Source organism: Vombatus ursinus, unplaced genomic scaffold, assembly GCF_900497805.2.
Source record: "Vombatus ursinus unplaced genomic scaffold, bare-nosed wombat genome assembly UNPS02014170.1, whole genome shotgun sequence".
NCBI lineage: Eukaryota > Metazoa > Chordata > Mammalia > Diprotodontia > Vombatidae > Vombatus > Vombatus ursinus.
The window spans coordinates 1853426-1880718 of NW_020953948.1; the positions used below are offsets into that span (position 1 = coordinate 1853426).

At 40.5% G+C, this 27293-nt stretch overlaps 2 protein-coding genes across 5 annotated transcripts in view; both read left to right on the top strand.

The window, feature by feature from the left end:
* The first annotated feature begins 453 nt into the window (after positions 1-453).
* Positions 454-26966, top strand: LOC114041200 (zinc finger protein 501-like). 3 transcript variants are annotated; one of them, XM_027859545.1, is made up of 6 exons: positions 517-528; positions 875-949; positions 4783-4929; positions 14080-14206; positions 14505-14600; positions 25216-26966. In XM_027859545.1, exons 4-6 carry the CDS (start codon positions 14173-14175, stop codon positions 26511-26513), a joined length of 1428 nt encoding a protein of 475 aa, XP_027715346.1. In that variant the 5' UTR covers positions 517-528; positions 875-949; positions 4783-4929; positions 14080-14172; the 3' UTR covers positions 26514-26966. The 3 variants fall into 3 exon arrangements, with proteins under 3 accessions (XP_027715344.1, XP_027715345.1, XP_027715346.1); XM_027859543.1 differs by lacking the exon at positions 4783-4929 and having other exon boundaries at positions 454-528; XM_027859544.1 differs by lacking the exons at positions 4783-4929; positions 14505-14600 and having other exon boundaries at positions 454-528.
* The window catches only part of LOC114041195 (zinc finger protein 260-like), a 39116-nt gene continuing 26416 nt past the window's right edge, over positions 14594-27293 (top strand). For both annotated transcript variants that reach the window (XM_027859522.1, XM_027859524.1), the window contains exon 1: positions 14594-14700. The gene's annotated coding sequence lies outside the window, so the exon portion shown is untranslated. The remainder of the gene's footprint in view (positions 14701-27293) is intronic.

Sequence of the window (27293 nt, forward strand, 5' to 3'; positions counted from 1 at the left end):
TTTTTTGTTGTTCTTGTAACATAGGGGTGTTCATTTCGGGGTGGGGAGAGTTAAAAGAAATGACAGCTGGGCAAAACGAATAGGGAAAGGGAAAAACAAAAGTTGATGATGAAAGTAAGAATAACAAGAATCTGTTGTATTTGTTGTTATTGCCATTATCGTTATATCCATGACATCTGTGGTGTCGTGTATGTAACAGACAATCCACGCGCTCTCCAGGCCCGTCTGCTGCCCGCTCCTCCTCAGCAAGGAGTACTTCCTAGCTCCAGCAGAGGGAGCAGAGGGAGCCCATCCGCAGGTACTTTCCCCGTGCCTGGGGCTGCGCTTGCGCATTCACCAAAGACGCCTCCGCTGATTTCAGAACTACGTTTCCCAGAAGTCCAGGCGAAGCCGTTCGTCTTGTCCCCTAGACCTGACTAGAGAGGCAGCCGAAGATCGCCGCCGGAACCGGAAGCGTCCTGGTGAGACTTCCGTTGCCTTACTTCCGCAAGGCAGAGGCGCGCAGTCACTCGGCCGTTTCTGTACGAGGTGAGTATTTCCTGAAGGGTCTCGGGACTCAGGCGCCCTGCCCCCGCCCCCGCCCCCACCCCCACTCGGGTCAGAAGTCTTGCCCTTGTTCCTCCTGCTCGGCCCCGCCCTCGGCTTTCCCCCTTTTCCTCCTCTGGGGTTGGGGCAGGGGGGGCTGACCCCTGCCCCGCCTCCATCCCTGCTGCGGCCGCTGGCCAGGGACCGAGGATGAGGAGGGCGTGGGGGCGCCGGCCGCCCGCCCTTGGATGCATCTGGATGCATCACGTCATGCATCTGGCCGTGGCCCCTGCCCCGAGTCACCAGAGAATGCTGCTGCTGCTCACGCTGCTCCATCTCTCCTCCGCAGATCTGCCTTCTGACAACTCTTGTTTTCCGAAAGGGAAAGGGAATGGTCCCTGTCATCCAACCCGCCGGTTTGCAGGTGAGTTGGAGTTTACGGCCAAAATGATTAAAACCTAGATTTTAAGGGCGTAGGCTATCTTCTTTCCCGTATTTTGGAAACTGGATCGTGGGATAAGTGGTTCATTCCATAAGGAATAATTTCAGTTATCAAGCTTCCTTTCTCTCTAGTCCCCAACTAACTCATTAACCAGGATGTTCACATCCTCTGAGTGCTCGGTACTGAATCAGCTGCTCTGAGGGAGGCAAAAGAAATATAGATGACAGCCCTTCCCTGTGAATTTAAAATTGCATTTTGCAAACTAGATCAAGAGTAGGTGTTACATGTGCATTTCCCAGTATTGTTTTTGAAGAGCTGAAATGAGCAGATAGAGGCATTAATGGCGTATTGGTTTAGAGGAGGACGTTGGTGGAGGCTCAAATGAACAAGAAGATTGATGAAGGTTTCATCGACTTGGTCTTAGGGAGAGGTAGGCTTAGGCTGATTGGAAAGGTGGGTATTAGAGTCATCTTTTGGACCTTGTGTGGATAGGTGATGGCAGATAGTTCCTGTTAGGGAGTGGGAGGATGTAAGTTCAAATGGTCTCAGGTTGTGGACAACCGTAAAGGACACTGAAGACATTGAGTTTGCACCTCTACAAAGAGCAGACTGTTTGCTTTGGCACTGGAAGCAGAAATTCCTAATCTGGAAAAAAGTATAGAGAGCAAGTTTTAGAGTCTATATTATGGTGAAAAAAGACAAAAGTACTGTGGATAGAAAGCAAACTTCAGTTAAGCTAAGAAAAGAATTATAGAGAAGAAAAATATGGACATGGCACATGCTGGTCATGAGGAGAATGTCTGGGTTGTGCCTTTGAGGAAGAGGGAGCGGCTAAGATATGGATTTAAAAATCCGTTTAAATATGGATTTAAATCCTAAATGCTAGGATTTAAATGAAAGTTACTGTAGCATAGGCAATAAAAAGAGGATGTTAGTAGCTTGAATTCTTAGTGGGACAAGGTCTTTTTGGTCTCTCTTCCTCTTCTACTTTTTTTTTCTCTCTCTCTAGAACCAGGAATGAATAAAACAGCAGGATGGTTAATGGATAGAGCACCTTAGTTCAAATCTGGCCTCAGATACTTACTAGTTCTGTGATTCTGGACAAGTGCCTGGCTCAGTTTCCTCCACTGTAAAATGAAGATAATAATAGTACCTATTTCCCAGGGTTGTTGTGAGGATCAAATGAAATTATAATTGTAAAGCACTTAGCACAGTGCCTGGCACATAGTAAGTACTATATAAATGCTAGCTGTTATCAGTATTATTATTATTATTGTTAAAACTGAGAGAAGGTTCCAGAGTTGCAGAAAGATGAGAGAGGCATTGTGGAAATACAGGTATACTAAGGTTTTATGCAGCATCTCTAAAGTACTAATAATGGAGATCAGGCCTTAGAGGAAATAAAGTACAGCTAAGAGGAAGATGATGATATTTTTTGTGAATTGTGAGTGCTGTCGAGGGAATTGAGGTATCAGTAAGGATGCAGAACAGAAAGAGTGGATGTTTGAAAGTGAAATATCTAATCAGCAAAGAAGTTAGAGTGGGAAATAAGGCCATACAATTTGAGATCTATAGATGTGAAGAGGTGGCATGTGGTGAGGGCCAGACTCTGGCAGTCTGATGGTTGGTTATGGATTGGGAGGTGAATGACAGGGTGTTAATGACCTGTTTATTTATTTGTGTGTGTGTGTGTGTGCTGCATTGCAGATGTTGAAACCAGCAAGAGTGGCAAGGTAAAATGAGACTCAGGTACCAAAACTACCTTGGAAGGCAAAGTAACTGTTAGGAGCGGGTAGGTGACGGCAAAGATGATGCCATTCGCAGTGTGACTGCCGAGGAATTCTGTCCAAAATGTAGATTTCATGATTCTCAAGTAACTATACCTTTGGGGTGCAGGGAAGAATTTCAGATTCTCTCCTTTGCCTCTGCAGCACACTTAAATATGTATTTGTAAGTTGGAGGTTAAGTGGTAAGATAAGACAATCCCATCCATAAACGTGTGAGAAATTGATAATTTCCAGGAACCCTGAGCAGCGTGGATAGAGAGAAGAAGCACAGCCTGGTCATCACTTCTCTAGTCACTGCTACAATTCCATCCATCAGCTGCAATGTAGGACATCAGGCCACCCTTTTTGTACCATGCACCTTGAAGATACAACTTCAGTCAGGTTAACTGAGAGTAAGAAAGCTAGAGGTTGGGGAAGCAAGGAGAGAGCACATCCTTAAACACGTTGTGGCCAGGGATGGATGGAGGAAGATGAAGAGAGATCATGAGTGGTCAGTATAGTAGGGGAGCCAGAGGAGCCTAGAATGAGGAGGCACAGAGTGGCTGGTGCCAGAAGAGCAAAGAGCCTACACGTCTGTAACAGCCTCCTTTTATTTTCTGGGGGTCATTCTCACCATGTTTTAGTGTCAGTTTCTCCCCCAATAATAACCTCCATTTGGACACTTATTTATTATTATTATTATCATTATTGAGCTGTTCGTAAAGGTTCTGCTGTCACTTCTTTCCCTAGCAAAAACTCAGGGGAAGACATTTTGCTCGATCCTCCTTTAGCCAACAGAATTCTTTAATTACTCTTATTTAGCTTCACTTAAACCAGTAGGCCCAGATATTCCCTCAATATCTGGGCCCTGGATCACATGTAGTTGAGTGTGAGGCTCTAACTTGTTCTGGCTCCTTAGGGCTCCCCATTTTTTCTTTATTGATCATTATTTTATATTTACAGTGTGGGATCACAGAATACCCAAGAACGCACATTAACACTAAGAGCATTCTAAACTATCACATGATTTTCCTGTGTCAGACAATCAGGTTAAAGCTGATAGTTTTCCAAAATATTGACTCCATCAATGAAATGGTGCTGTTAGTGACTTGCTATAAACCTTGCAGGGTGTCTTTGGCCCCTGTTACCCTGGATTTAAGCAACAAGTTGTTCTGATAGAGAATTTCTTCAGAGGACTTCTATCCCCAGATATTCTGTTGTGTGCAAGTAGTTTAGGAATTTTTGTCTCTGTCCCTTTACAGGAAGTATTTGTATTGTCAAGGGACCTCGGTAGATTACGATGGACTTTTGAGTCCTAGGGAGGTGTGGAATTGAAATTTGATACCCCACTTTATTTTGTATTATTTTACTAAAGCTTAATGAATTTACTATGGGTTAATGATTAAGTTATGTATTAGTTACTCTCCCTTAGTATGTGAACTTGAACGTTCTCTGAACTTTAGCCTGAAGCTGCAAGCTTCCTATTTTTAACACGTCACCCCTGCCTACAAAGTAATCATGCATTGCTGGCAAAGCCATCCTGTTATTGTTTCCTCGTGTACATTTTAATAACCATAAGGACAAACAGCTTGACCCTGTCCTACAGTCTCCCTCATAACCAAGTAAACAGCCCTAAGTGTCAGCTCCCCTTTCCTGGGTACTCTCCACCCACAGAATTTCAATTCAGCCAGGAATAAATAGCATGCCCCCTCGGAAGCATCAACCAGACCGCAAGATTCCTCTCTCCCTTAGAAAGTGGCCGCCATGGAACTGTCCAGAGGATGTTGGTCCAATGTTAGGCCACCTGGTGTGATGTAATTTGTGGCTAGTGACTTTGGCACCAGGCGGTCAGAAGTAAGAGCCCCTGTGTTGCCCAAGATTGTATAGGCTGATCAGTGCCTTGATACTGACTCTAAAAGAGCTGCCTTGACCGTCTGATGCATCCTTGGCTACTGAGGATCCCTGGAGCCTATTTATTGGCAATTGCTGGTTTTGCTAATAAATTGAATATGCTCGGAACTTTATTGCCTCAGTTTCTCTTTATTGCAGATTGTTATCACCACAGTTGGCGACCCAGATGGGACCCGAGTGAGGGCCTCCAGCCCCCGGGACTGCTTCTCAGAAGAATTCTTCTCAAAAGACTGCCCCGGAGGACGGACTCCCCCTCGGGCCTAACCCAAATTTTTCTGAGCCAAGGTAAGCTCCTAAATGGGAGATCCTTATCAACAGAATGGAAGTTTTTTGTCTTATGTAGAGCATTCTTTGGTGCAAGTAGAACAATCCCTGTTGCAGATAGAAAAATCTCTCCTGCATGAAGAGGAGGAAGATTTACTTCTGCAAAAAGCAAAGGAATCTCTTTTACACACAGAGCAGTTTCTTCTGCACCTGGGAAGGTCTCTGGGACACCTAGACAGATATTATACAAGTAGAGTTAAATTGGTAGCAAGTCTGGTGTTGAAATGATTTCTTTCCAGAAAATTAAACATACCAACTTTGAATAAAGGTGTCAGTATTTGAAACTGAAAGAAGTGAAATTAGAAGCAAAAGAAGTGAAAGTTAGAAGCAAAATTTGTAACATCAGTGACTTCCTTTTTTGGTTCTAGTTGGTCAAAATGAAATAGCTTTTCAGCTGATAAAATTCTTTGTGCTTAAATTCATCACACAGACAGATTTGGATTTACCTAAGTGGATTATTCTGCAGACCTCAACATAAAATGATTTTTACGTAATGCAAATAAGGTGTTTTTAGGGTTATGGTTGGAGTTTATTCTTATCCACCCACTTCACTTAGCCTGTATAACCAAGGCATACACAAAATAATAACTTATGCAAGTCATAAAATGGACTGAAATGTAGACATTAAATACTGTACCATGATAATAAACAATTATGAAATAAAAGGTAAAGTTAATGATGACATATGCACAGTACTGTGCAATAAAGCAAACATAGGTTTACAGTATGTTGCCTCTTCCCCACCCACTGCACCTAGTCTTTATAACTGATGGTTGGCTGAAATTTCTTTCAGAATTCTTTACATAAAGTCAGATTTGTGTAATGCAAATTATGTAAAGTGAGAACTGTCTGTATTTAATTGCTGCAAATTAAGGCAGTTCCCAAGTGCCCCTTAAGCTATAGACCCTAGGCATGAACTGGCTACCCATCTTGGCACTATTATTGGTAGCAGCTGCCCCAAGACTGTCTTAAGCATGGCACTGTGATGGCTATCTTGATAGCAGGGGCTACCAGTTAGAAGGTCCAAGAGGCACTCCCTGTTAGGAATTTCTGGGCTTACCAAAGAATCATAAGCGAGGCCCAGGTCTGTGACTAAGATTCCCAAGGCAGCTGCACCTGCTTGGTCAGAGGGCCTGAGCCATTGTAAAGAGCAAGGGCCCAGGGACTCAGAACCACATGACCCTTGGACAGGGATTCCTTGGAAAAAGTCGTCAGCCAGAGGCCTCTGTTCTGAAGGACGATCCCAGGAACTGTATCTCTGTACAATTAGACAAATCTTTTAATTAGAAATTGGACTCCAGAAATTAATTAGGAACTATTAAAACATCTCCGAACACTTGCCCAAAGGGGAAAAGTGAAGCGGCTTGAGAAAAATTTCTGTTCAGCGGGACCTCACATTACTTGTCTTTACTAGGATGGGTGGGAGACACCCCATGGAAGTCCACCAGTCCTCCTCAGGTGATAGACACCTCACTATGGGTTCACTTGTAAATGCTGCAGCCAGAATTCCCTTTATGGGTGACAATGGGGGCAGGTAGTAGTGTTTCCAAGGGAACCTCCTTATAGAAGCTACTTAAATTCTGGGGTCAAGGCAAGTTATTGGTACAGCCAGAAATGACGAAGGTGCACACTGTTAACTGGGTGAATTCTGGTCCAAGATTGCTTGAAATTCAGCTGAGGCACATTTGATTATTATATATTACAAAAAACTAGCATTTGCCATCGAATGATCTCACCTGTATCAAATGAATTTCTGGTTTAATTATTTGTCTTCCTGAGTTTTTTAGCAGTAGTGGAATGTGCTCTGCTGCACCCATACTGGGGGAGTGTGGAGTTGTATAGAGCAAGGGTCATTAGGGGAATCAAGAGAACTATCATGAAACGCCTCATCTGTCTTGTCATCTGTGTTTTTGTTTCTAGATAAGTTAAACTTGGGAATGGGAGAACTTCATCCTTATCAAATTAATTATTGGTTCTACAGTTAGGTAAATTCAAAATGGCCAAAAAGAGAGCTCTTAAATTGTGTAAAGACTGGTCTAAAATACATTAAAATCCAGATAGGTCCCTGATCTGTTCCAGAGAGGAAATGTTCACTTATTAAAGGCTTTAAGATTACAATCAAGAACTGTGCACACTGACTTTTTGATTAAACTAAAGGAGGGAAAAACATTTCTGGCAAGTACATTTGTTTGTTTATGTGTCTTGATAATTAAACTAACCCTTTTCCTACAGTCTGATCAGCCAAAAGGAAGACACTACAGAGGGTAAAAACTTTCTGCAGAACTCTGAAAAGCTTTCAAAAGGAAAGTCTGTCTGTCTGTCTGTCTGTCTCTTTCTCCCTCTCCTCCACCTCCCACTCCCCCCTCTCTTTTTCCCTCCCCTTCCTCCTTTCTGCCTCTGACCAATCTGGGAGCGGGTGGGGTTGGGGAAATGGGGGGAGAGGGGCAGCGGGGCAGGGGAAGGGGAGAACAGACAAGAAACACAAATAAGAAGGCAGGAATCTTTGTCCCCAATCTGCAGGAATTTATAACATTATAAACTAAGTAGAAGCCAAAAGTTGTTTCCCGTAGTATAATTCTTCAAACTGTGGTTAGAATGTTTCTGTAAAATTTGCCTTTATCACTCTTTCTCTGGGGAGTAAAGAGTTTACTGATTAGAGAAAAGAGAACTGCAACTCGTGAATTCCAAAGTGCTCACAGCTTGCAACGGGACCATGGAGAGAGGAAAGCTGGTTTTAACATCAGGAAGGACGTGAAGAGCAAGTAAAATTTAATGTTCTTCCTTGAATGACACAACAGAAATTTATTAGGTTAATTCGAAATGCTGTGAAACTTATGTCGATAGAACTATAATAGATACGGAAATACTATTCTGAACTAGAGTTTCTGAGGGTAGAATTAAACAAAGAGTTAACAGGGTGCTTATATTACAAAAGACCAAATTAAAAGGAGTATATCGCTTACAAATATCAGTATAAAATACTGAAGTCTTGAGAAAACAAAACAAAATTCGTGAATGATTTCAGATGTTCATCTCATTGTCTTCAATATTGAAACAAGTAGACATTTTATGAGATGAAATTAGGAAGCTTACAATTTAAAACAAATTGTTATCAGTTGGAAGTGTAATCACATATTTTATGAAGTACAAGTTCATAAAACAAATCCTAGTATTCTGATAAAGGATAGGGTGTGTTAGATTGAAGAAGAAAAAAAGAAATGAATTTGACTTTTTGAGTGATTTGAAAGGAAATAGGGAAAAGGTTGTATCTTTAACCTTGGGAAAATTATGTTCTTCAACAGACCCAGATTAATTCTTGAAGGCAAAATGGTAAAGGCAGATAGTTCATAAGGAAAGAATTTTTCTAATACAAATCATGGTTGAAAATTTGATGATGAGGCGAATTTAATTGGCTCGGCGAACATAACAATCTGTTTCACTATCAAAGAGCTAGTAAAATTGTTATAAATTTTTTAAACATCGATCAAAGTATATGTCAATCAAAGGAACTGTTTAATTTACATTTAATTGTTTTAATTAATTCTTAGCAATTATAGTCTCACCATCATTTTTAGATTTGTGTGGTTATATTTTAACCAGTTAACTTTGTAAAATTAAAACCTGAAAACGGTGGGCTCTTGGGAAAATTGAGAAATAAATATTGTCAGTAGGGATTATAAATCTAGATTTGATCTGGTCTAAATTTTGTCTTGAAACTAAATTATAATTGTGGTACATCAGAGAACTTAATACTAGATACATTTGCTAAAGACAGTACTCCAGAAAAATGACTGTATCAAGTAAATGAGTTAAAATTAAGTGTCGGGAATATTAGTTATGTGACTTTAGGTGAATCACTTCACTTCGGTTTTCTTTTTAGGAATAAATAGCATCTATCCCTAGGTTGTTGGAAAAATAAAATAATTGTAAAGTGTTTGGCATAGTAAGCACTGTCTATATGTTGTGTATTGCTATTGGGTTTTAGATTAAATAACATCGGAGGTCATAACATGGTGTCATTTGACTTGAGATAAAAAAACTCATATTGTTCAGGCTTCTGGTTTTTCTTGTATTATGTATTATTGTATGGTTTCAGAAATGTAATTAAAAGGTGAATTCTCTTTTAATTAAGTGATTCTCCTTTTAAATATGTACTGTTATGTGAAATTTTTCTAAAACATTGTGAAGTGCTGTTAGAGAAGCCACTTCCCTATTGAACTGTTAAAATGAATGTGGTAACAATGTTTGAGAATTGTGATAATGGGATACCTTTTCCTCTAAAATGTATTCTTATTATAATTTAATGAGAAGTATGAAGACCACTGTGGCCTGCCCCCCCCCACCCTCACCCCTCAGCGGCCAGAGTTGTTGCACATTTCTAAGACAGTGACTAGTTACTTTTTATTTACTGAACTGGTGTAATTTGATTAAATTGAATTTGTATCTTATAAATTGGACTACTGAAAGATAGTAAAATTTATTAAAACGGCTAGATATTAAATGGATTATATTTTCCTTTAAATTAGATAATCATAATAACTTAGTGTTTGAATGGTAAGATCCTAAGATGTTGTCAGCCTTACTTAAATGGGAATTCCATATCTAACTGGGAAGTTACGTCTAAATATTAAAACCTGTGGCTTATTGTGGTGAATTTTTTTCCTTCAGAAACTATATTGAATTTAGGAAACTTTATCCGTGGATGCTGTCTGATTTGTAGCCAGTGCCATTGACACATAGACACAGTGCCTCTATCCTGCCCAAACATACGCTTCATGGAGTTTTGCTATTTAAGGTGAAGTCTTCTGGGACTTTACTTCGATATAGTTCTGAGTTTTGGTTTCAGGCGCTCTGTTAAGATCACGAACCCAGTAATCCAAAGGGCTGCCTCGTTCTGCAGTCTGAGGACTGCTACAGGTGGATGTCTGCCTTTGGGAGAAGGTTGAGAGGACGACCTTGCGAAGGTGAAGGTGGGATCCTCTTGACTTGGATTCCAGTTGAGCTGCTTCCTTTCCAAACAGGAAATTTTCCCACCTGGATAATTGTGAGCCTGCTTTTTGGTACCCTGTGAATAATGTGGAGCTTTGGATGATTGACTGTTATCCATTGCTCTGGCCTGGAATCAAAATAGAGCTAAGGGTGTTTTCCCCTTGTAGCTACTCCGTATCCTCATAACCATGTCCCTCCTTTTCCTTTCATAGCAAATTTCTGTGATAAGCTCTTGGAATGAAGCACTTCAGCTTGTAAAATAGAACCACATTCTAGAGATTCATGGCAGGTAATCAGTTATTAGTACTGAAATATCTGAGTTATGTAAATATGAAAGATCTTCCATGATTTTCGTCTAGTTTGTAATTATATTCATGTATATGCTATAGTAATAATATCATTATGAGGGGAATGAGAGGGAATTGTGATCAATATATATGACAGAGATAGTTTTCAAAATTGATTAAGGACTTTCAACATATAAAATTGCATTGATAAATTGTATCGATAATTGTGAAGAGAGTGTAATTATTTTCCTATTTAAAGTATTTATCTTACAATTTTAAGAGAAAGAAAGTCTCATTTTCCAATTCAGACCCTCATGGATTCTTTGTAAGATCAAGTGTAGGGTTTCAGTAAAGATAGAAAACAGCAACTGAAATTCTCTGAAGTTTTGGGAAATTAAGAATTATTAATTTGATGTTCTTCTTATAGCTTTGTTGTCGATAAAATCAGAACCATAAGACTTGAGCAGGTTTTTCACCATGTGAACTAGTTATTGTTGTACTGAATTGTATTGAGTTTGTATTAAGCCTTCCTACATGCTCTTGGAACCTGAGAAGCAGATCTGGAAGAAGGAACAACATCTGTGGCCTCCTGCATCCAAGCTGAAAGCCCTCCGCCAGTGTGGACTGCAGTACAACTTGACCTTTGGACTTTTCTGTCTACGTCAAGAATTTCTGGTGACCCAGCAGAGCTACTTTGTCAACACTCTCGCTTCTCTTTTTCCCCATGCGCCACTGCCTCTGTACCAAAGGGGACTGCCCCCTGAAAAGTTCTGTCAATGCGCCGACCATAATGTAGTAAGTCTTTAAGCTCTAGATCAGCCCACTTAACTTTTTGGTCTTAAAGAATTTGTGCTAAAATTCTAGCACTACCGTCAGTCAGGCACTATTGCCCACAGCCCTCTCTCGTGACAAATGGATAATGAATAACGCTGTCATTGGACCTGATTGTCAAGTTTGACATAATCTGCTCCTTGGGCCCCATGAGTGTTGAGTCTGTCACCAGCTCCGTGAAAACACTTTGGAATCATGGGTACCTATTCCTGCCCAAAGTCACCTTGTTCTCACTTGCTGCTAATTCCTTGTGAGATGATCCCTATTCTTGGGTTTCTTGGGTATTTTCCTGACTGGGAGAAGGGGGCGTACTAATCCCTGGCCTTCTCTAAAATGTTGTATGTACTACTAGAGTGTTCTCACAGGGTGGCTTTGCAGAGACAAAGTTAACCCAGGGTTTTGTTTTGGTTTTTTTTTCCCCTGTAATTATTGCTTTCTATATTTCATGATGTTTATGTGAAATCTCCTTTCTCAGCCTGATTTTGCATACCTGTGCAATCTCCCCATTGCTAAGGGATGCTGATCATGTCTAATTATATCGATCTAGTTTTCAGATGGTGATTCATGGGAGACGTCTCCCAAAAATCAAAGCAGGGAATTGTGGAATTGCAAATTGATACGCCACTTTATTTTGTGTTATTTATTAAGACATAATTAATTTACTTTGTATTAATAATCAGGTTGCTATGTATTAGTTACTCTCCCTTGGTATGTGAACTTGAACGTTCTCTGAACTTAAGCCTGAAGCTGCAAGCTTCCTGTTTTTAACACAAGTCACCCCTGCCTACAAAGTAATCATGCATTGCTGGCAAAGCCATCCTGTTATTGTTTCCTCATGTACATTCTAATAACCGTAAGGACAAACAGCTTGACCCTGTCCTACGGTCTCCCTCATAACCAAGTAAACAGCCCTAAGTGTCAGCTCCCCTTTCCTGGGTACTCTCCACCCACAGAATTTCAATTCAGCCAGGAATAAATAGCATGCCCCCTCGGAAGCATCAACCAGACCGCAAGATTCCTCTCTCCCTTAGAAAGTGGCCGCCATGGAACTGCCCAGAGGATGTTGGTCCAGTGTTAGGCCACCTGGTCTGATGTAATTTGTGGCTAGTGACTTTGGCACCAGGCGGTCAGAAGTAAGATCCCCTGTGTTGCCCAAGATTGTATAGGCTGATCAGTGCCTTGATACCGACTCTAAAAGAGCTGCCTTGACCGTCTGATGCATCCTTGGCTACTGAGGATCCCTGGAGCCTATTTATTGGCAATTGCTGGTTTTGCTAATAAATTGAATATGCTCGAAACTTTATTGCCTCAGTTTCTCTTTATTGCAACAGAGGCAAGGAAGACTTTTGATTGGCCCAGGAAGCATTGCTGTCTGAATCTGAAAAATGACCTCTGACCTCTGGTCGGATTTAAGTCTCCTTTTTCTCGAACGATGGGTATTGAATATTGAATATATTGTTAGATTTGTTTGGTTTTTTGTCAATTGATTTTGCTGAGCTGCATTTTTTCCCTTGTTTATTCATTGTTCCGTGGATGAGTTATTGAGTTGGGGAGTGGATCATAATATATTTGGAAATTAGATTTCTTGGTAAAATGAGGTTCTTTGGCCATCCAAAGCCCTTAATGATAGACGCAATGACTTCAAAGGTGTGTCACTGGACTGTTACACTGAGATCTTTCCAGGTAGGCTTCTAGAGCCCCCCCCCTTCCACTATGCATCTTTGATTCTCTTCTATAATCTGACTTGAAATAACAGCTTCTGGGTACTTCTGTTTCTATAAATTTCTGTCGTCATGACAGCATCTGGAGTTTTCCATTGGTGCCTGTGGTTTTGGAGATAGAGTAACAGTTTAATTCATGGTTTAATCCCTCTAAAAGGGTAAGGCATAACCAGTCAGATTGTTCAGCTGCTTTTGTAGAGGTGCGAGCGTTTTTCAGGTTCCAAACTAAGTGACATTTGTGATTCGTGAAGCCGTGCTCTGTGATCATGCTATAGATTATAGTACAAAGTTAAACACATAGTTGATACTCAGTAAACAAGCTCATGGACCACTTATTTCATAATTGGTCTTGCTGCCTCAAGTCTGTCTCTGTAAGTCTGTCTGTCTCTGTCCCTCTCCAGTCCAGCTTCCACACAGCTGTCAAGGTGATTTTCTCCAAGAACAATTATGACAGTGTTATGCCCCTGCTCTATGAACTCTGGCTTTCTGTTACCCCTAGGATCAAACATAGATTCCCCTGTGGCGCATTGAAATCCCTTTACTACGTGCTCCAAACTACGTTTCCTGGACATTTGTGTGTTATTCCTCTGTGTGTACTGTCTGGTCCGAATCAGCCTTCCCTATGTTCCTCACATACAGGCCTCCGTCTTCCATTTCCATTCCTTTCCGTACAGCGCCCTGTACCTGGAATGCACTTCCTTCTCATCTACACCTCTTAGAATTCCTCTCCTCCTTTGGAACTAAGCTCAAATACCACCTCCAGCATGTAGCCTTTTCTAATCGTCTGTAGCTGCTAGTGCCTCCTTGTGTTAACTTTGTAGCTTAGTGGTCCTCCCTGATAGACTGCATCTTCATGTCCAAGGGTAGCACCTAAAGGTGCTGTGTTAGTGAGAGCAATGACTCTTTTCTTTTTGTCTTTGTATTCCTACTGTCTCGGTAATGGGTCCTTGTAAATGGCTGTTGATTGATCCATTATAGCTGTGCTCTCTATTACTTTATACTTATGAGCACAGTAAACACCTAATATATACAAAGTGAAGAAAAGCTCATTTCTTTGGGGGTGGGATGGGGTGCTGCTTTAGAATAGTTGTCTTGCCAGAGGTATTGCTTAGGTTGAACCTTGAAGGAAGCTAGGGAGGTTACAAAGCAGAGTGAGATATGCTCCAGACCCTGAATTGTTGTGAAAGATACTCCCGGTGTATGCAAGTGGTTCATCTCTGGCTTCCCCCAGCACCCATGTGTTTGAGGATCTCTGGGTGAAGAGGAATGTATTGATGTTTCAGGAATCAGTGACCTTCAAGGATGTGGCTGTGGAATTCACTCCAGAGGAGTGGAGGCAACTGGACCCTGCCCAGAGGAACTTGTTCAGGGATGTGATGCTGGAGAACTATGGGAACCTTGTCTCTCTGGGTAAAGACAGCTTTCCTTTTTAATTCCAAATTTGCTTATTAGGAGACCTTCACATTCTTGTTTGGTAGAGCCTTTGTGGTGATCTCCAGTGCTTAGCTCACTTTTGTTGGCTCAGCTGGCTTGATGAGCAGGGATGTTCCAGATATGTGTGTTATTGGGGCTCACAAGATCCCAAATCTAGAATTGGAAGGATGACCCTAGAGATTATCTAATCCCAAGTCCGTCCTTCATAGATGAGGAAACTAGGACCCAGAGAGACTCTATTCAAAGCATTTTCCCATTTCTTTCCCCTGAGCAGGGCTTGCTGTTAACAAACCAGGTATTATCTTCCTTTTGGAAAGAGGAGGAACACCATGGATGCCAGAGAGAGCTGTCCTAGGAGGCACCTTTCCAGGTGGGTGACTGAAAACCAGGCAGGTGGGAGTCATTGCAAGGAAGAGCTGCAGTCTCCTCCGATTTTTCCAGGCCCAAGGAGAAAGCTCGCCTCTGATCAGGTCTAGTATTTTAATGTACCCTCGTTTTCATACCAACAAACCAGTTTCCACTGGATCACAGAATGTTAGCTCTGGACAGGACCTTAGATGTAATTTCCCCCATCTTTTATATGTAGGAGACAGACCCTGGGAGCTGAAATTAAAAATGTGATCTCAGGATTGGAAGGGAATATTTAAAGGAAAATCCAGTCTACATCATAAGTGTCAGTTGTTTGGTCTCTGCATAAATGCCTTCAGTGAGGTAGAATCCACTGCCTCCCAGGGCAGCCCATTCTTCTACTTTTGGACAGTTCTCATAGTTACTGGTCATGTTCTTCCTGACATCAAGTGTAAATGTGTTTCTTTACACCTCCCGCCCGTAGCTTTATCCTTTGGGGCTAAGCATGATAGGTATAGTCTCTCTTCCCTCTGACAGCCTGTCTAATACTAGAAGACCTCTGGCACGTCCCTACGTGAGGGTCAAATTTCTCCCTTACCTTGAGCCGTTCTTCGTTCAGCAGGAGTTGATGGTTTTTTCCCTATCTTTGATGTCCTCTTCAGGAAACTGTCTAATTTATCATTGTCCTTCCTAACAGCCTGGAACCCAGCACAGCTCTTGTTTGTCATTTTGATTACAACAAGCCCTGTGCCCTTTCCACTACTTTATGGTTCCTGACATCTTTGCTCATCCTTCTATCCAAGCTCAGACAGTCATTTATTTTCTACTCAACTTATATCAAGAAGTCTTCATGAAGTACATATTATGTGTAGGCTCTGGGCACACAAAGGAGATTATTATATTCTTTGGTGGCATACATAATCTATGTAGATAACTGAATATGAGAGCGCTCTATTAACATCCGTAGATGCAGAAAGTTGAGCGATGAGGAAAGATTTTTCATCTATACCAAGACGTCACTGAAGCTGAATCTTGAAGGAGGTCCTGGATTCCAAGAGTTGGAGGTGACAGAGGAGATATTGGAAGTTCAAAAGAACGTTTTACGAAACAACCCTTCGTATTTTTTATTAGAAGTATCCATTTAGAACATTTACATGTCATAATTTGTTCAGCCATTCCATAATTGATGGCCACCGCTTTGTTTCCAGTAATTGGTTGCAACAAAAAGGGCTGCTAAAATATTTTTGTACGTATGGATCTTTTCCTTTCTTTGATCTCATTGAAAACTCCCATGTCTTTTTTGGACTAACTGTTGTTTAGCCATCTTATAAATGTAAAGTTCACTTTTTAAAACCAAGACTAAGACTATATCTCTAGGAAGTTTCATCTTATGTAGGCTTAAAATGCCCAATTCTAATTTTAAACATTGTTTTCTTCCATTAGATTTTGTACCTCCTTCTTCATTTGGCCCATTTTACTTTTTAAGGAGTTTTCCTTAGTGAGTTTTTGTGCCTCCTTTTCTGTTTGGCTGATTCTGCTTTTTAAGGAGTTGTTTTCTTCAGTGTACTTTTTTTTCCAGTTGGCCAGTTGTATTTTTTAGGGGCTTGTTTTCTTCAGTGTACTTTTTTTCCAGTTGGCCAATTGTATTTTTTAGGGACTTGTTTTCTTCAGTGTACTTTCTTTCCCATTTGATCATTTGTATTTTTTAAGGACTTGTTTTCTGAGTTGTTTTTTGTCCGTCCTTTTCCAAGCTATTGACTCTCTCTTGCATACCTCTCATTTCTTTTCCCAATTTTTCTTCTGCCTCTCTTATTTGACTTTTAAAATCCTTCTTGAGCTCTTCCAAGAAGGCTTTTTGGGCTTCAGACCAGTTTATATTCCCATTTGAAGTTTCAGATGTGGGTTAGTTGACAATGTTATCCTCTTCAGAAGTTCTGCCCTGATCTTCACTGTCCCCATAATAAGAATCGATGGTACATTTCTTTTTGCTCGTGGTGTTGGCTTATTTCCTGGCCTTTAAAAAAATTGAGCTCTCCTGCTGGGGAGCAGGGAGCACTGACCCAAGCTTCTTGTGCTAGGAGCCTGGGGCTTGGTCATTGGTTTTGTGTGCTGGGACCTCAGGTGCTGACAGTGGGAGGCTGTAGGGTTCTGGCAGCTTACCTGTTGTTGAGCTGGACTCAGCAACACAGGAGCTCTAGCGGTAGGAGTGGGTAATCTGGCCCCTGAAGGTTGCCTGCTCACTCGGGCCGTTCACCTTCTTCAGCTCCTTGTAGATGATTGTTTTGCTGCCGCAGGATGTTTCTCCACCTGGGGCTTTCCCACTTGGAGTTGTGCTTCCCAGAGTTTTGCTGAGGCACCAGGAGACTTGGCTGCCAGAGAACGCCTTGGCATGTGGTGGTTTTTTGAGCCAGTTTCCGCTGGTTCCCCAGTCTGCATTGAGGTACTCAGTGGTCCTGGTGTGGGTTGTTTGCCTGCTCCACCGCCTGGGGTTCAAGATCTCCCCCTGGTATGCTGAGGTGGGGCTTTCTGCTGGCTTGCTGGGACGTCTCCCGTTCTGTACTGCTCCCCCTCCCTCAGGGCAGGAGGGCCCTTTCCTGTTAATCCCTCAAGCTTCTTGGGCTACAGGACTGCTGCACCCCATCTTTCTGCTGGTTCGGCTGTTCCAGGGCTTTTCCTGGGGTGATTTTTCTGGGCTTTCAGAGGTTAATAAGGGACGATGCGAGCGACTTACTTCTTACTCCCCCATCTTGCCTCCTGGAAGCAGAACCCCTCTTATGTAGGCTTTATGGTCCGCTAGATAAAGCTGACTTTGGTAGACAGGAAGAGCTGGGCTCAAGTTCCTTTCTTCTGTGTATTGCTTAAGTCATCCTGGGCAAGTCATTTAATCACTCAGGGCTTCAAGCAGCTCTCTTAGAGTGTAAAAGCAGGTGCCTAACTGTGGTGTTTGGGGGAGTTTTCTTGCCAAGAAATGAAATCACGGGTATATTCCCCAAAATTTAATCTCATTCAAATAATGTGTAATTCTAACTATTCCAAGTTGTTTTTCAGTGCAGATGAGTATCCAAGGCACTCATTGTCCAAGCTAGCTTTCTCTCATTGGCGAACTTGTCTGTCTTCCATTTGTCCCTATTCAAATCATTGATAAAAGTGGTAGATAGCGTATTACCATGAACACATCCCCAAATACTTCACTGTGGAACTTCCCACTCTCCATGGACCCATGTTTGAGTCCAACTATTCAACTAACTCCCAAGTATCCCTACTTATGTTACTACCTAACCCACATCTTATCTTTTCCATAAGAATAACATGAGAAACTTTGTCAAAACATCAATAAATAGTATGTATAATATTCACTTGGTTTACCTATGTAATGATGCTTGCAAAAAAGAAAAAAAATTCAATCTTGATGAATCATTGCTGGCTGGCCCTTAGTGATCATTACTTCCTTTTCTAGATTTCCACTAACCATCCCTTTCTAATGCTTTAGAATTCTCCAGGAATGAAGATCAAATTAATTGGCTTATAGGTTTTCTACTCCTTTCTCATTTCTTTTTTTTTTTAAGGCAGTAGGGGTTAAGTGACTTGCCCAGGATCACACAGCTAGTAAGTGACAAGTGTATGGTCTGAGGCCAGATTTGAACTCAGGTCCTCCTGACTTCAGGGCCAGTGCTCTATCCACTGTGCCACTTAGCTTCCCCTCCTTTCTCACTTCTTTTGGAAGTCAATCATTTGCTGTTCTCCAGTGCTCTGACAATAACAGTGCCTGACATTTATAAAGCACTTTAAGGTGCTTTAAAACATATTACGTACTTTTCCCCTTTAGTCTTTAAGCCTCACAGCCTTGTAATGTAGGCATTAAAGGCATTATTATTCCTATTTTAGAGATGAAGAAATGGAGGTTCAGAAACCTTAAGTGACTTGCCCATGGTCACACCAAAAGTTCCACTGAAATGCTCCGCCATTTTCCTGACGTCATCAATAGTGACCCATTAATTACATCTGCTACCTTTTTCAGTAACTGAGGGTTTAGTTCTTTTTTGACGAATTTAACTCATTAAGTTCCTCTTCTACTGTCTCCTTATCTTGGTCATAAAATTTTAAGATTTTTGTTCTGGTCTTTTCAAACTAAGATCTTTACCAAAGAAAGTAATTCTGCCTTCTCTCTCCTTTTCATTTATTATTTTTCCATCTTGAGCAACCATCCTTTCTGTTTTTGATCTTCTACTTTTTTCCAATATATCGCTTTTAAAAATTATTTTTGTTATCCATAGCTTTCTTCGCCAGCCTTAGTTCCTTCTGAGTTTCAGCATACTTGACACTCTTTGAATCAGATTGTACCAGGTTTTGCATTCATCCTGCGTTAACTCATTCTGTTTTAGTTTTCCTTCAAAATCTAATTTGGTTATTGTTGTACATCATGATCAGTCTTTTTAGACAGCTCCCTTTGTATTATACATTGCAATTATTCTTCTTGAAATGCCTATAATCTTAATTCTTTGGAAATTTTCTCATCCCAACTGAATCTACTTCCTTATCAAAGGGAAGTCTCTACTCTCTTAGATATTTTTTTGTTTGACTCCTTTATATTTTGCTCTTCCCAAATCAGGATATGTGTCAAACTATTGCCAGCTTTTTTCTCCTTTTCCTGTCATAATTTTTTTTCTTTATTTAATGTCTTTTTTTTCAATTTTTCTTTTTTCAAGTCATTTATTTTTTCTCCCTACCTCACCCTCTCCCTCACTGGAAAAAAAAAAAAGAGAGAAAACTCATATAATAAATATGCACAGTCGAGCAAAACAAATTCCTACATTGGCTGTTTAAAAATTTATGTCTTATTCTGCATCTCAAGTTCCTCACTACTTTGTTGGGAGATGGGTAGCACTCTTCATCATCAATCTTCTGGAATTATAATTGGTCAGAGTTCTTTCAAAGTTGTTTATCTTTGTAGTGTTATTATATAAATTGTTCTGGTTCTGCTAACTTCACTATGTATCAGTTCATACAAGTCTTCCCATGTGTCTCTGAAACCATCTATTTTGTCATTTCTTATGGCTCAGTGATACTCCATTACATGCTTACAATATAATTTGTTTAGTCATTCCCCAGATGGTGAATCTTCCTTTGTTTCTAGTTCTTAGCCAGCTATAGGAAGAGTTGCTATAAATATTTTTGTACATATGGGTCCTTTCCCTCTATCTTGGTCTCTTTGGGGTGTAAACCTAGTAGTTGTAGGGCTGTGTCAAAAGCCGTGTGCAGTTTAGTAACTTTTGGGTCATAGTGCCAAATTGCTTTCCAGAATGACTGGGCCAGTTCACAACTCTGCCAACAGTGCGTCAATGTGCTTTTTTCCTCCAGTATTTGTGATTTTCCTTTTCTTGTAAACTTTGTCAAGCCAAGAGGTATGAGTTTGAAACACAGAGTTGCTTTAATTTGCATTTTTCAAATTACTAGTGTTTTGGAGCTTTTTTTCATATAGCTATTGATAGCTCGAATTTCTTCCTTTGTAAGCTGTTCGTATCTTTTGACCATTTATCAGTTGGAAAATGGCTCTGATTCTTATTCATTTGAATCACTTCCTTATATGTCTGGAAAATGAGACCTTTATCAGAAAAACTTGCTGCAAAGATTTTTTTTCCTAGTTGTTTCCCTCTTAATCTTAGCTTAATTCAAATTACCTTTATTTTAATATACTTAATTTTAACTTTTCAATGAAAGAAACTCCTCCTTCTCCTTTCCCTATTGAAAAAGAAAGAAAAACAAAATCCTTGTAATAGATGTGTATAGTCAAGCATTAAAAATTCCCACATTAGCTATCTCCAAATGTGTCAGTCTATACCCTGAATTCGTCTGTCCCAAGGAGGGTAACATGTTTCGTCTTGAACCCTCTGGAATCCTGGATGGTTGTTGTGTTGATCAGTTTTTTTTTCCCCTCTTTTTCTTGACCCCCCTGTTTGTATTCCATGGTTTTTATTTATCTCTGGTCTTTTCATCAGTAATAGCTGGAAGTTCTCTATTTTATTAAAGGCCCATTTTTTCCCCCTGAAGGATTCCCACTCAGTTTTTTTGGGTATGTTATTTTTGGTTGTAAGTCTGTATCCTTTGCCTTCTAGAATACTGTATTCACCTGCATAGTGAAGGTTGCTAGATGTTGTTTGATCCTAACTGTGGCTCCTCAGGACTTGAGTTCTTTCATTGTGGCTGTTTGCAATATTTTTTCTTGGACACCTTCTGGCTTCCCGGGTTTTCTTTTCAGTTCCAACTAACGTCCCATCTTTACAGGACGCCTTTCCCATCTGCATATAACCCTAATGCCTTCTCTTTCTGAACTATTTCCTCTTTATCCCTTATATAGCTTGTTTGTACATATTTGTTTGCTTGTTGTCTCTCTCATTAGATTGTGAGCCCCTTTAAGGCAGCAGAGACAGTCTTTTGCCTCTTTTTTGTGTCCTTATCACTTAGCACAGTGCCTGGGAGTTTTTGTTTTGGGCTTTCTTTCAGCAGGTGACCAGTGGATTCTTTGTATTTCTATTTTGTCTCTGATTTTAAAATATCTGGGCAGTTTTCTTGAAATATGGTACCTACCACCCCTTTTTTTGTTTATGGCTTCCAGGCGGTCCGGTGATGATTAACTTATCTCTCCTTAATCTGTTTTCTGGGTTAGTTATTTTTGCTGCGACCTGCCTTACCCTTTCTTCTTTTTTTTCTGTCTTTTGACTTTGTTTTTAATATTTCTTGTCTAATGGCATCGGTAACGTCTGTTTGGTCATTTCTGATTTTCAGGGAGTCTTTTGCTTGGGTAAAGTTTTGTCCCTCCTGTGCCATGCTGTTAGTTTCCTTTCCAGTTCTTTCTCCCATAGCTCTCTTTTTTTTCTAGTTTTTTTCTTCTAGCTTGGTCAGTTAATCAACAAGTATTCATTGAATACTTGCCATATGCTCGGCACTGGCGATACAAACATAAAGAATGAAAATCCCTACTTACAGTGAGTCTATCTGTATTCTAATGGAGATGAGAACAAGTATATATAAAATTATATACCTTACAGACAAGAAGTTAAATACAAATCCATATATACACGTACACACATATGTGTATGTACACATATTCCTATTACATATACATATCTACATGTACACGTGTAGATATATCTATCTCTATGTATATCTACATTTATCTGGATGGATAGATAGATAGGGTTATAAATAGGGACTCTATGAGGCAGAGGTAAATAGGGAGGGCATTCCAGGCACGAAGGAATGGCCGTTGCAAAGACATAGAGTCCAGAGATGAAGTTTCATGGGTGACAGAGAGAAAACCAGTCTGGAGGAATAACGGTGTGAGAGGGAGAATAATGTCCAGTGAGGCTGGAAAGGTAGGTTGGGGTGAGGTTGTGTGGGGCTTTAAAAGCTAATGGAAGAGTTACTCTTTTGTCCTGGAGGCATTAGGAGGTCACATTTGCTCTTCACAACAACCATGGGGGCTAAGGGCTATTACTATTCCCATTTTAGAGTTAGGAAACTGAGGCAAACAGAGCTGAAGCGACTTGGGCCGGGGTCACACAGCTGGTAAGTGTCTGAGGTGGGATGTGACCTTGGGTCTTAGTGATTGCGAGTCCAGTGCTGTATCCACTCTCCTGCCTTGGCTTCCTCCTGTGGTCTCAGGCAGCAGCGAGTGCCTGACTTCAGGAGCTGGTAAGAGGTTGATAATCTTGTGCTGCACTTCCCGCTTCAGACCCCTGTATTCTTGTGCTCGCTTGTGCACGTGACATAGGTGGTGGACAGCTGGAGAGGGCAGTCAGAGTATGGAGGAGTCTTGAGCTCGTGCCGTCGGGGGATTAGCAGAAGCAAACGGGGATGTGTAGCCTGGAGAAAAGAAGAGTCAGGCTGTACAGAGTAGCTGTCTTCTAGTACCTGCAAGGTACTTACAGGAAAGCTAGACTGATTCCACTGGGCCTCAAGGCAGAACTAGCAGCAGAAATGGAGCTTGTCAAGGACAAATTTAGGCTTCCTGTCAGGGGAAAAAACCCAACAAAACCCAAAAAGACTTGTATCAGTTAGAACTCCCCAAGTATAGAATGGGCTGCTTCAGGAGAGAGTGGTTTCCCCTCACCGAATGACTGTAAGCAAAGACAGGATGCCCACTTGTCAGATGGGCCATACGGGGGATTGATTGTCTTTGTGTCTTCGTTGGACTAGAAAGACTGCCGATGTCCTTTCCAACTCTGAAGTTCTGTGATTATCTGTCACATCAGAGTGACAGCGTGATGGGCATACTACAAAGGCGCGTGATAGAGGTCAGCAGCATTATTCTTCACTTGATGCCACTTTCTGGGATGTCTCTGCACTTTTCTGGTAGCTTCGTCTCTATGCTCCCTATCGTGGTTCTGTCGCCTGTTCTTGGACGTGTTCTTTCCTTTATACAGAGACCTGTCAATACGCCTGTGGGAACCAAAGCATAGCATTGCCCTCTACTGCTCCAGGGAGTAAATGCATTCTCTTTTATGTGACAATATAGCTTTCCTGTCCCTTGCCAAACCTTCTACAAGCTAAATGTGTTTACTTTGGTCCCCAGACACTAAACCCCTATTTTGCTACTGTCCTGCTGGACACATAACAGTCAGTTCCTATCCCTCTTAAAATATGGTCCCCAGACCTGAACATTAACTGTAAATGTAGTCTAACCAGGACAGAGTACAGTAATCTTTTTAATTTCTGGCATATACACACAGACATAGAAATATGTGTTTCTTTTTCTTTCTGTCTCTCTATCCTCTCTGTCTCCTTCTCTTTGTGTCTCTCTCTCCTCTTTCTCTGTCTTTTTTATTTCTGTCTCTCTCCATGTATGTGTGGTATCTTTTTAATGTGGCCACAGAATATGATGTTAGTTTCATTTAGATTAAACTTATGCACAGAACCTGCTATCCAACCACAGCTCTCCAATCTTGTACTAATTTAGTTAAGGAAGGTTTGAACCTAACTGCAGGATTGATTCTGGTTGAATTTTATGGGTTTTTTAAAATGGCCTATTTTTCGAGTAGTGGAGGATTTTTGAAATCTTAATTCAGTGTCTTCTATTGCACTAGCAATTAAGTGGCTCAGTGAGTCCAGCGCCTGGGCCTGGAGTCAAGAAGACCTGAGTTCAAATCTGACCTCAGATACTTATTAATTCTGTGAGCAAGTCATTTAAAATCTGTTAGCTTCAGTTTCCTCATCTGTAAATGGGGATAATATCTTCTACCTCCTAGGATTTTGTGAGGATCAAATGAGATAATGTTTGTAAAGCAGTTGGTACAGTGGTTGATGTTAGCTATTATTATTAGCAATCCTACACAACTTTGTGTCATCTATAGAATTAATCGACTTGCCTTCCATATGTTCTTAGGTAGAATAGAGTCAGGACCTGTGCTTTTATTGGTTGAGGGAAGTCTTAAATGAACAAACTCCATCTACCAATTCAGGTTGGCAGTTACCTGAAGCACTTAGAGGCTATGTGACCTGTCCCCAGAATTCCAGAATCACATAGCCAGTATGTATCAGAAGCAAGACTTGAAGCCAGGTCTTGGTGGCTTTGAGACTGGATATCTACCGCACTAAGCTGTGTGAAAACCTTGGAAGGTATTGATAAATGTGTTGAATAGTAGAGTCCTAAAGGATTACGCTAGATATCCGTCACAGTTCTTAACAGTCCCTCCCAAGACTTTTGGGGGTTAAGTTATCTTAAACGATCACTACTTGTACTTTTTATCTATCACATATTTCTCTAAATTGTCTAAATAATTACCTTGAGAGATTTTGTCAAATGCCTTGCTGAAACTTAGATAAATTTTGATTCCATCATTCAAAAATCAACCAGTCAAGGGGCAGCTAGGTGGCACAGTGGATAGAGCACTGGCTCTGGAGTCAGGAGGACCTGAGTTCAAATCCGGCCTCAGACACTTGACACTTACTAGCTGTGTGACCCTGGGCAAGTCACTTAACCCCAATTGCCTCACCAAAAAACAAACAAACAAAAAAATCAACCAGTCAAGACAGTGTATTAATTTAAGACAAAAGGTCTTTTTTTTTTTTTTTGAAGGATTGTTCTTCATATACTCATAATGAGTCTTAGTGGTCAACATTTTCTTTCTTAACTACCTGGAAAACATCAGTTTTTAGATTATACATTTTTGATCAAGATTCAGCTCAGCAGATATTAGCCTATCTGTCTTTACTGAAAATTTAGACATTTTTCTTTTTTTTCTTTTTTTTAAAATTTATTTTATTTTTAATTTATGGGATAAAACAAGATTCCGTAACATAGTATAATAAAAAATGATTGCACGTCAAACAATTTAGACATTTTTCTAAAGATTATCAGCAGTGGTTCTATTATGAAATATACAGTTGGTTTTTCTGTACTCCAAAATATACTTCATTTAGTCTAGGATAGTTGAAATGATTTAGTGAAGAGCAGATGGAAGCCTAAGATGTGGAGACCACATGTCTTAGCCTTCTGTATGCTCTTTATTAAATAGCGTACTATTTTTAGATTGTTGATAATTTTTGGTAGAAAAAAAAAACAGAATCTAGAGCTGATTATAAAGCATTTTCCTCACAGAAAATATTTCATATATTCCCACTTTTATTCTTTCTTTCAGAGCACCTTAGTTCAGAGATTAGGTGTGCAACAACAGAGGCAGCTCCAGAGCTCCCCATTTCTGTGGGAGAGACCCTCCAGAATCCCTGGGATTCCAAGTTTGCAGAAGTGTGGGAGTGTGATATTAACTTAGAGCAAAAGAATGGCAAGCATGAAAAGCAATCCCAGCAAGTGCAAGTCATCCGCAGGAAAGCTTCCAAGTTTAATGCTAAGATAAGTAATGCCTTTGGAAAAGGCTTTAGTCTGGAGTCAGTCCTGGTTCCACAACACAAAGTTCTTATGGGCATGGGTCTGCATAAATGTGATACACATGGAAAAAGCTTCAAACAGTGCTTAGATAAAAGTAAACTGAATGGGATCTCAGCAGAGAGAAAGATTTGTGAATATCATAAATGTAGGAAGCCATGGAGTTGCCATTCAGACCTTATTCAACATCAGAAGAAAAATACTAAAGAAAAATTGTATGGATGTGGAAGAGCATTTGGCACTAGCTCATCCTTTACTAATGATCCAGTGATTCATTCTGCACAGAAACCCTTTCAGTATAATGAATGTGGAAAATCCTTTGGCTGGTCTGGAGACCTAAGTGAACATAAGCGAAATCACACTGGGAAAAAACCCTCTGAACATAGTGAATGTGAGAAATCTGTTGGGTGCTGTGGAGCCCTGACTAAACATAAGAGATGTCCAACAAGTGAGAAACCCTTTGAATGTAATGAATGTGGGAAGTCTTTTGGGTGGCGTGGAGACCTTACTAAACATATGAGAATTCACACTGGAGAGAAACCCTTTGAATGTAATGAATGTGGGAAATCGTTTAAACAGCCTGGACACCTTACTGGACACAAGAGACTTCATACCAAAGAGAAACCTTTTGAATGTAATGAATGTGGGAAATCCTTCAGGTGTTCTGTATACCTTGCTAAACATAAGATTATTCATACCAGTGAAAAACCTTTTGAATGTAATGAATGTGGGAAATCCTTTAGGTGTTCTGGATACCTTACTAAGCATAAGAGAATTCATACAGGTGAGAAACCTTTTGAATGTAACGAATGTGGGAAATCCTTTCAACAGAGTGGTAATCTTACTGTGCATAAGAGAATTCATACCGGAGAGAAACCTTTTGAATGTAATGAATGTGGGAAATGCTTTAGAAGGAGTATAAAGCTTACTGCACATAAGAGAATTCATACTGGAGAGAAACCCTTTGAATGTAGTGAATGTGGGAAAGCTTTTAGGTGGAGTGGAGACCTTGCTACCCATAAGAGAAGTCATACTGTAGAAAAACCTTTATAATGTAATGTACATGGGAAATCCTTTAGGTGGTGTGGATACCTTACTAAGCATAAGAGATTTCATGCTAAAGAGAAATTCTTTGGAGCTAATTACTGTAGTAAAGCCTTGGAACAGCATGGAACTCTTACTGACTATAAGAGTGGTCATATTGGAGAGAAACCTTTTGAAAGTAATGTGGGCAATCCTACGAGAACATGGAAAACTTATTGAAGATGAGATTTTTCTCCTGGAGATAACATTGGAATGTAACTAATATGGGAGAGCTTTTCCTCAGCATGATCATCTTTCTGCACAAAAGGGAATTCATACCAGAGAGAATCCATTTGTGATGAATATAGGGAAATATTTCGGGTTGTCTGGAGATGTTACTAAACATGAAAGCATTCACACTGGAGAGAAATGACCTTTGTAGTCAGAGAACCTAGGTTCAAAGTTCATTTATGTAACTTATAACCTGTGTGACCTTGGATAAGTCACCTGATCTCTCTGGGCCTCAGTTCTCTCATCTCCGAAGTGAGGGGATTGGACTAGATCTTAAATGAGGGTATTGGACTAGATCCTTTATCAGAGAAGTTTGCTTCACTTCCCCTTCCTGCACCATTAACTGTTTTTATTCTAAGTCTACCTGGATTGATTTTGCTTATGCAAAATCTTTTCCATTTTATGTAATCAAAGTTGCCTCTTTTTCACAATTGATCCCCTTTATACAGATTCATAAAATTTGAGAGTTAGAAGAGACTGCAGCAGTCATCTAGACCAAATCCATAAATGAAAGGAATC